Below are 12,767 nucleotides of genomic sequence, written 5' to 3'. Positions count from 1 at the left end.
GCCCAGGGCTTATATGCAGCTAAAACACAGCAGTGGCTGATTTACAGCAGGATTCTAGTCAGAAAGTGTTGGAGACAGAAGCGGAACATCAGATCGGTCAGATTTCAGTAGAGATAATGATGCTAACACTCCTACAGATCTGCATCACGGCCTCTCATTAACAATTCTATCGAAAATACCTGAGCTCACAAGATGAAAACTTTCTACAGTCAGATACCTCACAAAAAGTTTGCAATTGTAAACACAATTTCAGCTAAAATACCACAATCAGTCATCTATCAATCAGTCTGTCTGTCTGTCTGTCTATCTATCAACCATTCTATTTTCTAGTAATTTTGTTGAGTGGTTTTGTTATTTTTAGGAAGTTTTTATTTTTTATATGTCTATACATCAAGTTCAACTAAATTAAAATGATAAAGGCTGCCTTGACAACTAGCTGAAATAAAAAGTTTTTTTTTTTATTTTCAATTTTATTTTATTTCAGTTAACGTTTATTTAATTTCAAGTAACACAAATTTGGTTTTCATCATGCAAATAATGTCACTTCAAAAACATATAAAGACCTTTAATGAACATAATCATATTTCTTATATTTGATTTTCGAGTGAAATGTGACCTTGAAATGTTCTTGAAAGGATTCGCCACATTTTGTGGCCAAGAGTTCTGACGGACATGTGAAGTTCTGCATGCATTTACACACCATATGTGAAGTAGGCAATGTCAGCAGGAAGTGATGCGTTGCTGATGTCACGGTTGGGGACATGCAGGTCGACGTAGAGCTGAGCTTTAGACGCTTTGAGGAACGCCATGAAACGAGCGGTGAAGGACGCCACGAAGATCGACAGCATCCCAAAATCCAGAACGTTCCACAGGTGCATCACGTACTCACGCGGCCCGTCAATCCAGATCTCTTTACACTCTGACCAGATCATGCCTAAAACACACACACACACACACACACACACACACAGAGAGAACAAGATCAAATCCAGACTATGGTAATAATTTTTACTGTAGCTTCTGATCACAAACAACAAACAAACTATACTGAATACATTTCATTTGACCCTTGTCTTAGACGCAGATAAATAAAGAGATATAAAAATCCACAATATAATATAATTTAATAATATTAAGCATTACTTAAAAAGTATATATCAATAAACAAATAAACAAACTAAATCTGAAGTCCCAATTTATTCTATATAATAAACTGGAAGTTGAAATGTCTTGTAGTACACAGTTATCAATTGTCTTAGAGGCAGATTGTAAAAATCTACCATATATATATATATATACTGGTGGAAACTCTTAGAAGGTCAATGAAACAATGAAATATACTAGTGAGATGTGTTTTAATTGTATTTGGTATCTCCACAGGACAAAAGTGCCCATAATGAAAGAACCCTAATTTTATGGCTGGTTTTGTACAAAGATTGTGAGTTCTTCTATTGGACACTGATAAAACGATAAAAATAAAAAGTACAGGTTTTAAAAACTATAAAGTAATAGCACATCTCTCAGTAAACTGAATTAATCTAGAAATCATTCATATCTGCAGTACCAGTGGCTGTTCAAATCCCTGACCCTAAATATGTAAAATATTAGTAAAACTATTACTATTTAATTCAATTACTATAAAATAAAATCACCTGACAATGACGTTCCCTCAAAATAGAATAAAAACATGCGTTTTTTTTCCTCTACACACACACACATATAGATATGGTGAAATACATCACTGAAACGCATCTATAATCAGCATAATTTTACCTTCAACTACCTGTGCAGACAGACAGCACTGTGGGAACTAGAATAAGACACACACACTCACACAAACCCAGGCCTTACCCAGAACCCATTTCATGATGAGCAGCTCGGTCCAGGAGAACTGCGTGGTCTTGACGCGGAACACCTGCCGCGGATGGTCTGTTATCGTCTCATTGGGGAGATTCTTCACACCCTCGAATCTGTCCGACGCATTCAGAACCAGCAGGCCCAGAAAGATGGTGAACGACACGGCATGAGCGACAAACTTCATAAAGGGACTCCGTAATATCTGACCCAACTGAAAGGAAGAAAGACAGACATGAGATATTATATAATAGAATATACAAATCTAAGATAATATAACTTTAAATAGGAATGAATGAAGCCCTTGATGTAAATCAAAGGGTATGAAGATGGTAACTTTAAGTGCCCCTATTATGCAATTTTGAATATTGCCTGTCATGCAGTGTTTAAATGATCTGTAAAGCTTTAATGACAATAGTGCCTGATAAATAAAGTTATTGTCTCCCGAAAGAAATAATCAACTCTGTACAGCCTAAGAGAGTTGTCAGTAATTTGAATCCCACTTATGTGAAAGCTACAAGTTCCCTTTCAAGGGAACTTCGAACTGCATCCTCTGAGGGGACACTATGGGGAACACCTCGTCATGACCCGTGTCTGAAGCATACTTAGAAAAACGCCAACGTGTTGGCCGGCGACAGCCTCTGACGTCACTACCAGCGCGACTATAAATACGTGCCCGTAGGACCCGTCACTTATCTTCTTCGTCTTCATTGACTGTTTTGTCTGAAGCGTGCATCTGAGAAACGACCAAAACGGTAAGAGCGATCTATTACTGTTATCATCATGGCTTCCACTAGCAAGGCGTTTAGACAGTGTGTGCATTCGTGTCAGCGTTATCTGACACCTGATGACACGCACACTCTTTGCGTCTCTTGTTTGGGCGAAGAGCACGCGCGCGATGTCCTTGAGGGGGCGATCTGCATGCACTGCGAGCGTTTCTCTCTGAGAAAGCTCCACTCTCGTTTGTCTCTCTTTTCGAGGAAAGAGGGACAGCCATCTGGATTCCGCGGCTCAGGACCCGCCGTTGCCGAGGCACGGAGGAGAATGAGCTCGTGGGGATCACAGATGGATCTCGCTGAGGAGTGTAGAGAGGGACCTTCCCTTTCACACTCTCCGGCTGCGAACGAGAGCGAACTTCGGGAGGGAGATGTGTTATCATTAACCCATTCTGACACTGAAGTTAGTGCTCTGCTGGGTTCTACCCAGGAAGAGCAGGAGATGTCTGAGAGTGGCGAAGAAGCTGAGGCTGAGCCTTCTCAATCCTCCTGCCCCGCGTATGAGGAGCTGTTAGAGGTTATGGATCGCGCCACGGCAAAATTAGATTTGCCATGGAAGCGTGCCAGAAAGGTAACGTCACGAGGTCGCCTCGATGAGCGTTATTTGTCTGACCATAGCCCTCCAGCTCAGGTGAGCCTTCCATTCTTGCCTGACTTACATGCAGAAGTCGAAAAGGAATGGAAGAGGCCGTTTTTCTCTCGTATCCGCCGGTTTCAGCATACGAGCTATGCTAATATCGAGGGCATGCACGAGAACGGCTATGAGAGGATGCCCCCTGTAGAAGAGACGCTGGCTAGCTATCTCTCTGTGGGGCAAACGTCCTCTCTTAAATCTCCCTCTTTGCCATCTAAGCCCCTCCAGGATAGATCCCGCTTAAATGGCAGGTCATACACGGCAGCTGGTCAGGCTGTGGCTTCGTTGCACACGATGGGGGTGCTCCAGGCCTACTAGGCTGACCTGCTGAAGGACCTGGATACAGGTGAGGGCCTTTCACCTGACCAGGTAGCCGAGCTGCGCCGCACCACAGACCTCTCTCTCCGGGCTACCAAGCAGGCCACCTCCGCCATGGGCAGGTCTATGGCGGCCATGGTGGTAACGGAGAGACATCTGTGGGTGAACCTGGCAGACATCGGGAGGGAAGAAAGGGGGTTTCTTCTCGATGCTCCGGTCTCGCCTTCTGAGGGATATTGTCATAAGACAGCCGTCAAACCGACCCAGGGGCGACTCCCGGTGAAGCGGTAGAGTTGGTACTTAGTGTTTGCCATGATTCTGGTCTGCACTCCCCTCAGCATGGCGGCGTGGGTATACTGTTCCCCATAGTGTCCCCTCAGAGGACGCAGTTCGAAGTTCCCTTGAAAGGGAACGTCTCAGGTTACGAATGTAACCATGGTTCCCTGAGAGGGAACGAGACACTGCGTCCTCTAGCTCCCTGCCATGCTTCGGACGCAAGCTTCACGAAGAAGATAAGTGACGGGTCCTACGGGCGCGTATTTATAGTCGCGCTGGTAGTGACGTCAGAGGCTGTCGCCGGCCAACACTTTGGCGTTTTTCTAAGTATGCTTCAGACACGGGTCACGACGAGGTGTTCCCCATAGTGTCCCCTCAGAGGACGCAGTGTCTCGTTCCCTCTCAGGGAACCATGGTTACATTCGTAACCTGAGACGTTCTATAATTCCCACCTATGTTCTACGTTAGCCAGTTACAAACAACTTGAACCGCCCTCAAACACTGTAGCTGGTTTTCATGGTTAACATCATGTTGAGAAGCCACTGTCAAAGTAAATTTGTTTTATTTTCACTTCCGAATGATGAGGCTGCAAAGAATCAGTGGTTAAAAATCTTCATCTTTTTTTTTTTCACTGTTCCACAGCAGTACAAACCCAATCTTTTTTTGTGTTCCCATTATTTTTCAGATAACTGCTCCTCTAGTCTTCAATGCGGGATAAACAAAGTGCTTACTCTTGAAAAATAGCTTAGTTTATTTGGAGCAGCTGGCTCCACTGAATCACAATCTGTAAGTATGTTTATATTTTCTATTGAGCGTTCAAAATACAGAACTATGGCAATGGGCACATTTCTGACAAGCGCTGTACGCGGTAGACCCATTACAACAGACTGGGCCATCTGACCAATCAGAGCAGAGTAGGCTCATGGAAAGTAGGTGATTAGAGAGACTGAACCTTTGAACTGCTTCAGATTAAATTAATCATTTGAGAATTGTTGGAAAATGAGGTGATATTAAATGCATATTTGGAGAAAACGAAAGCATTTTTTGACCGTGCAGCCATGTAAACCTATTGTAGGAGACTCTTAAAACAATATTAGGGAACCTTAAAAAATGGCACAATAGGGACACTTTAATGAATAATACAAAGATTTTATATTTAAGTTTGTGACACTAAAAAAAAAAAAAAATTCACTCAGATTTAGCGCAACATGAGCGTGAATTATTCCTTTAAAGTGTGACTGATCAAAATTCATGAAGATGATGTGAATGTAAGGTGAATTTCATAGAGCTGATCTTCTGATTATAAAATAGAGACTCAAACACACAAATCTGTATGGAATAATCCTACTGTGATATATATATATATATTGATTCTTTTAAAGATTCGGTCACATATATAAACACATTCATCAAAAACAGAGAAGTTTCTCTCAGATGAATTAGCTCTTACTGAAGATTTATGAAACGAAATGATTATTGTCCAAAATACATCATTTGCATTTAGTCAGTGTTTTTCTCAGCACAGATGAAGTGAAGGTTTTGATTGCCCTCGAGTTCAAGTGTCTTGCACACAAAACCTTCATCATTGTCATCATCATCATCAGTCGGGCATTCATCTCTGCTTGGCTTTTTAACACCCCTTTCTCTCTCTCTCTCTCTGACAGTCAGAGTTTAAACACTTTAATGAGATTTAATCACACTCTTGTCTTGCTTTCTACATAGGCAGCTCCCTTATAAGGACCCTCATAAGTGACTGAATTAGAACACTCTACAAAGGTAACATCTTCATGTGAATCGCACAACTTATTTCAATTTGATGCTAACATGCAAGGATGAGGAGCGTTTCAGATACGTGAACTTAAAATACATTTAAGTTTAGCATTTTTGTTGTGCAAGTCAGCCTCTTTATTAGGCTGCTGATTTTGTGAATTAACTAGTTCAGGCTTTCAGACAGGCAGGCAGACACACACACACACACACACACTCACACATTCTTGCATATGTGGTTTATGGGGACTCTCCATAGGTATAATGATTATTATACTGTACAAACTACACCAACCCTACACCTAAACCTACCCCTCATAGAAAACTCTTTGCATGTATGAATGAATAATTCTTTTAAATTATAGGGACACATGACGTGTCCTCATAAACCACCATTACATTGTAAAACCTGTCATACCCATGACATTATACAAATTTGTGTCCTCATAAACCACCCAAACCAGTACAAATACACACTCTCCCCGAGATCCTCGAATGCTCCTTGTCCTCCTCTGTCTCTCTCATTGTGTGGGTCACACATCTCTAGAAACTCACAGCACTTCCTGTCTGATGAGCTCTGATTAGATTTCATTCCCAAACCCTTGACAAAAGCTGCCCGCCGCATGTGTGTGTGTAGGGTCTCATATCTCTCCATGCAATGGTGTGTGTTGAAGTGGCCGGAAAAATAGTGTGTATCTAGAGTGTGTATCACAGTCAATGAGTGTTTAACTGTGTTTGTAGGAGAGTCAGTCTGTAATAGAGTGTGAGTGTGTGTGTCTGTGTTCGAGAATGTGTGATTATGGAAAAGGTGATGTCAGGGTTACTGAGGGAGAGGACCCAGATGCAGAATGAACAAGGGATGTTTATTGACAAAAATAGACAGAGCACAATAGGAGGGAGTGGCTTGAACGGTCCAGACAGTAGGGTAGGGCATACAACAGTGAAAGTCCAACAGGAGGGGATACTGGGGCAATGACTGGATAGCTGAGGGTGACCACTGGAACCAGCATAGGGAGGCAGCAGCTAGGACCGCTGCTGGGAGTTGGCAAGACCAGACAGAAGGTAGATGACCAGGCGAGACACAAAGGAACAGAGAAATTGCAGCTTGAAGATCACTTGCCAGAACCGAAACAGCTGCAAGGGTGAGGGAACCAGTTGTCAGGGAACCACAGACGGCCAGGCAGGGCTGGAGGGGGAAGAACACAACAGATAGAGACAACACAAGACCGTACAAAACAACCAGCACACTAGACAACAAACAATACAGGGAACAAGAAATTCCTTCCCAAAAACAGGGAAAAAAGTAAATAAATAAACAAGAAACTAGGGGAAAACACAAATAAATAAAAGGTTAGGCCCTACAGGTAAATGCTGAGGGAAACAAACTAAACTAGACTAGAGACTTGAATCTAGCAAATGACTAGAAGGATACTCATGGATAATAGGTGGAAAAAAAAAAAAAAAAAAAAAAAAAAAAAAAAAAAAAAAAAAAAAGGTAAACTAAAAAGGAACTAAAAGAGAAGACCTAGGGGAAAAAATAGCTCTTGGAGAACTCAACAGGAAAGTCCAAAAAGCAAAAACTAGATTTTGACAAGAAAAACTTGAAACTGCAAAACACACGTTAGGCAAACATGCAGCCAAAAATGAACCGGCAACTACAAGAGGGAAGAGAGCACACAGCGACATGAGGAACAGGTGACAACACTCTGACTAATGAGGACTAAACAAGGGGGCGTGAACCGGGAAAACAAGGAGGAGGGACAAGAGGAGCACGTGGCAGACACAACCATGTGCTCAGGCACAAAATAAACAAAGACACATTGAACAAAGACAGTACAAACAAGGTTGTCAGGGCAGGATCCTGACAGTACCCCCCCTCCAAAGGACGCCTCCAGGCGTCCACCCTGGGTGGAGGAGTGAAAGGGGGCACAGGCATGGTAGGGGGCCAAGATGGTACTGACTGGGGGGCTGGGTGGGATGAAAACCTTGGAAATCCAGGCCTGTCAGGGAAGACAGGGGGTGGGCTGGGAGGGGTGGAAAAAGTTCCAGGGAAATGGTTAGTGAAAGGCCAGGGTGCTGCCGGCTTGGGGAAACCTTGTCTATCCCACTCTGCAAAGTTGGGGGCATAGCTGGTGGCACCTCTCCTAACAGGAACACCTCTCACAGGTAAGGGTTGCCAACCGGACTGGGCAATCTGGGTGGATTTCCAGGTATTCTTGGTTGGCAAGACATGACTAGCAAGGGGTTCTGGAATGGCCTCAAAGAGATTAGGGTTCTCTGGACCAGGCTCCAAAGGCGACTGTGGAAGGTTTGTGGGGACTGTCATAATGCCCTCCTGGGCCAAAGGAAGAGACTCAGAAGCTGACACTTGAATGACCTCAGAGGCTGATAAACTGCCCTCCAGGACCTCTGGAATGGACTCCGGAATAGGTTCTGGACTGCCCTCCGGGGCTACTGGAACAGACTCGTGAGTGGATTCTTGACCGCCCTCAGGGGCTGCTGAGCTGCCCTCTGGGGCTACTGGAACAGACTCGGGAGTGGACTCTTGACCGCTCTCGGGGGCTGTGGAACTGCCCACCGGGGTGAGAGTTAGATCTTGACCGCCCTCAGGGGCTGTGGAATTGCCCGCTGGGACCACCGAGATTAGAGTCCTCTCTGGGCTAGACACAGGGGCTGGAGCCGACACTGGAGTGAGCTCTGGGGCTGGCTGCTCACCACTGGACTCCATGGTCATGACTGAAGCAGCAGGCCACTTGAGATCCTCCAGGGAAACTGCAGGAGGGATCTCCAGACTAAGGTCTCTAGCTCTCCTTTGTCTCCCGGCCCTGCAAGCCTTCACATCACCTACATCTAGACTTACTTGAAGTGACGTTGACACAGAACTGGACTCGACTGGCTTAGAATGACCTAGAACAGGTTTGACTGGCACAGGAACATGGGCTAACAGGGGAACCTCCCTCACAGCTTCCTTAAGCTTGACTGCTTCAGAGCACTTGGTTGATTCCTATGTGACTGTGAGGGGTTCAGCAGAGTCGGAGGCTGGAACCAGCACAGAGGCCTCCATGGCAGATGCAGCAGCTTTGGCCGCCCTCATTCTTCTGTCTCTCCTCTTCTCAGTGGGAGTCGGAAGATGATCAGGGACTTGACTCGACGGATGAGGGAGAGTGGGGTGATCACTGTAGGGGGACTGGTGGAGTAAGTATCTGCCAATCCTTGCGGTGGTGCAAATAATTAGAAAAGTTCCAAAAGTCCAAGATCCTCAATTGCTCCATCTCCCACTGAGGCAGTGGATCATCCAAACAGAGGTTGAAGACATCCTTAAGGGCTGCATCCTGGTAATCAAGGCCCCTGGACATAGTCCAAAAGAATTGGGCAAAGGCCCTCACCTCTTGCCCCTGCTGCCAAAGTGCACCCAGGCCTTGCTGGCGGGCCAGTCTCTCCTGAGCATTTGCAGGGGGTAGGATCTTGAGACTCATTCTGCTGGGTCCTGACTTGGCCGGTTCGTTCTGTCAGGGTTACTGAGGGAGAGGACCCAGATGCAGAATGAACAAGGGATGTTTATTGACAAAAATCGACAGAGCACAATAGGAGGGAGTGGCTTGAACGGTCCAGACAGTAGGGTAGGGCATACAACAGTGAAAGTCCAACAGGAGGGGATACTGGGGCAATGACTGGATAGCTGAGGGTGACCACTGGAACCAGCATAGGGAGGCAGCAGCTAGGACCGCTGCTGGGAGTTGGCAAGACCAGACAGAAGGTAGATGACCAGGCGAGACACAAAGGAACAGAGAAATTGCAGCTTGAAGATCACTTGCCAGAACCGATACAGCTGCAAGGGTGAGGGAACCAGTTGTCAGGGAACCACAGACGGCCAGGCAGGGCTGGAGGGGGAAGAACACAACAGATAGAGACAACACAAGACCGTACAAAACCAGCACACTAGACAACAAACAATACAGGGAACAAGAAATTCCTTCCCAAAAACAGGGAAAAAGTAAATAAATAAATAAATAACAAGAAACTAGGGGAAAACACAAATAAATAAAAGGTTAGGCCCTACAGGTAAATGCTGAGGGAAACAAACTAAACTAGACTAGAGACTTGAATCTAGCAAATGACTAGAAGGATACTCATGGATAATAGGTGAAAAAAAACTTAAACTAAAAAGGAACTAAAAGAGAAGACCTAGGGGAAAAAATAGCTCTTGGAAAACTCAACTTGGAGGTTCAACAGGAAAGTCCAAAAAGCAAAAACTAGATTTTGACAAGAAAAACTTGAAACTGCAAAACACACGTTAGGCAAACATGCAGCCAAAAACGAACCGGCAACTACAAGAGGGAAGAGAGCACAATAAGAAGCATACAGCGACATGAGGAACAGGTGACAACACTCTGACTAATGAGGACTAAACAAGGGGGCGTGAACCGGGAAAACAAGGAGGAGGGACAAGAGCAGCACGTGGCAGACACAAGAGACACAACCATGTGCTCAGGCACAAAATAAACAAAGACACATTGAACAAAGACAGTACAAACAAGGTTGTCAGGGCAGGATCCTGACAGGTGAAGCTTTTACCTACTGTGATTTCTTGATATTTCAAAGTAAAAAGCTATTTTCTTGCATTTACTGAAACTAAACTTCAATGATAAGTGACATTTCTACCCACAAAATTTTATTAAAAAATAAAATAAATCTAATATAATATAATATAATATAATATAATATAATATAATATAATATAATATAATATAATATAATATAATATAATATAACATAACATAACATAATATAATATAATATAATATAATATAATATAATATAATATAATATAATATAATATTAAAGCAATTATCACCAACAAGCCGTGGTTTACAGTGAATTTATAACAGCTAAGGGGCGTTGTTATGCATGATGCGATGCTAAGCTGTTATACATTCAATGTGAACCATGGCTTCACGGGGCTTTATTGCTTTTATAAAACGGTTATTTACAAACGTAGAAAGGTTTCACAGAATAAAACAGAGCAAATAAATTGTAATGATATGAATAAAAAACAGTATTCTTCCACCAATCAATGTAGTTCCTCAGAAACAGTGGTTCCAGCAATGTGGTTTCCGAGCAACACAAAGAAGTAAACAAAGAAGTATGTTTGTAGTGTAATTTACAACGTCACTTCCTGTTTGTTGTTGGCGGCTGTACTGCGTTTGAGCTCCGTCACTATATTCTTTTCATTGACTATTTTTAACTCAAAAAACAATTGTATACATCATCGTTTCTGTTTATATAACGTGTGAATATATCCTCTATTGTATTCTACAACAAAAACAATCAGAGCGCCTCGCTATCACTAGTTTTATTTTGATCTCCCGGGTCCGCTATTAGCTTTTAGCCCATTAGCATCAGCGGCGTGGTTGCAGCTAACTGCGCTAACATTGCTAATACTCTATTCACACACATTACCACTGCTGTACTCACTGTTACTTGCTTTAATGGCGGATGAATGTCTCCACTCTGTGCAGCTCGAGCTCGAGGCCGTGGGAAAGCAGATTCACGACCTGGAGGTGAGGCAGGCCCAGCTGAGAGAGCGGAGAACCGCGCTGGAATCATCCCGGGCTGACGCTCACAAGTCCGGGGTAAGTATACAGCGATCTGTTAACAGTCCCACCACGTCTACTCCGTGTGTTTCTCTGCACAGGCCCGGTGCACCCAGGACGCGATCTTCCCAGATGTCCTTCACTGCGACGCCGGGACACCACGGACCCTGGGTGCATCCACAGCGGAGGACGCGAGCCGGGTCCCGGGCGACGACTTCTCCCCCTCCTGCCTTCGACATCTCCATCCGGAACCGCTTCGCTCCCCTCCGCGAGACAGGACGCGACGCTGTGATCATCGGAGACTCCATCGTCCGACACGTAAGTGCTACGTTAGCCGAAGGTAAAGTGCACACTCATTGTTTGCCTGGTGCTCGTGTTCTCGATGTTTCTGCGCAGATACCCGCGATCCTGAAGGTCGACGAGAGCCCCAGAGCGGTCGTGCTTCACGCCGGGGTTAACGACACCACGCTGCGGCAGACGGAGACGCTGAAGAGGGACTTCAGCAGCCTGATCGAGACGGTTCGCAGCACGACGCCCGCGGCGACGATCGTCGTGTCAGGACCACTGCCCACGTATCGACGAGGACACGAAAGGTTCAGTAGACTTTTTGCTTTAAATGAATGGTTGTTGTCATGGTGTAAAGAACAGAAACTGCTATTTGTTAATAACTGGAATCTTTTCTGGGAGCGTCCTAGGCTGTTTCGCGCTGATGGATTACACCCCAGCAGAATCGGAGCGGAGCTGCTCTCTGACAACATCTCCAGGACACTTCGCTCCATGTGACTAGTAAGACAATTCTCTAATAACTATTATGATGAGTTTTGTTCCACCCGCTTAAATGATAAAAGTACTTGTGCTGTAAAAACTATTAAGACTGTGTCTGTTCCCCGAATAGTGAGGTCAAAATATAATGTAGGATCTAGAAAAAATCTTATCGTAATTAAACCAGAAAAATGTAAAGTAAATGAACAAAAACAATTTTTAAAGTTTGGGCTCATAAATATTAGATCACTCACACCCAAAGCAGTTATTGTAAATGAAATGATCACAGAAAATAGTTTTGATGTACTCTGCTTGACTGAAACCTGGCTAAAACCAAATGATTATTTTGGTCTAAATGAGTCTACTCCACCAAACTACTGTTATAAGCATGAGCCCTGTCAGACTGGTCGTGGAGGAGGTGTTGCAACAATATATAGTGATATTCTCAATGTTACCCAGAAAACAGGATACAGGTTTAACTCTTTTGAAATACTTCTGCTAAATGTTACACTGTCAGACATGCAAAAGAAATCTAATGTATCTCTTGCTCTGGCTACTGTGTATAGACCACCAGGGCCGTATACAGAATTCCTAAAAGAATTTGCAGATTTCCTCTCAGACCTTCTAGTTACAGTTGATAAGGCGCTAATCATGGGAGATTTTAATATTCACGTTGATAATGCAAATGATACATTAGGACTTGCGTTTACTGACCTAATAAACTCCTTTGGAGTCAAGCAAAATGTCACCGGGCCCACTCATCGTTTTAATCATACACTAGATCTA

The 12,767-nt window shown here is 44.0% G+C and overlaps 1 protein-coding gene across 1 annotated transcript in view; it reads right to left on the bottom strand.

Annotated features, from left to right (window-relative positions):
• LOC132113954 (short transient receptor potential channel 7-like) overlaps positions 1–12,767 on the bottom strand; it is a 100,598-nt gene that overhangs the window by 33,594 nt on the left and 54,237 nt on the right. The window contains exons 5-6 of the mRNA XM_059522024.1: positions 1,852–2,068; positions 701–934 (exon numbers count right to left, since the gene is read on the bottom strand). Of these exons, the coding sequence (XP_059378007.1) occupies positions 701–934; positions 1,852–2,068 (451 nt within the window). The remainder of the gene's footprint in view (positions 1–700; positions 935–1,851; positions 2,069–12,767) is intronic.

This window comes from Carassius carassius, chromosome 33, assembly GCF_963082965.1.
Source record: "Carassius carassius chromosome 33, fCarCar2.1, whole genome shotgun sequence".
Taxonomy (NCBI): domain Eukaryota; kingdom Metazoa; phylum Chordata; class Actinopteri; order Cypriniformes; family Cyprinidae; genus Carassius; species Carassius carassius.
The sequence above is the reverse complement of the archived record's forward strand: the minus strand, read 5'-3'. Positions and strand labels throughout refer to the sequence as shown.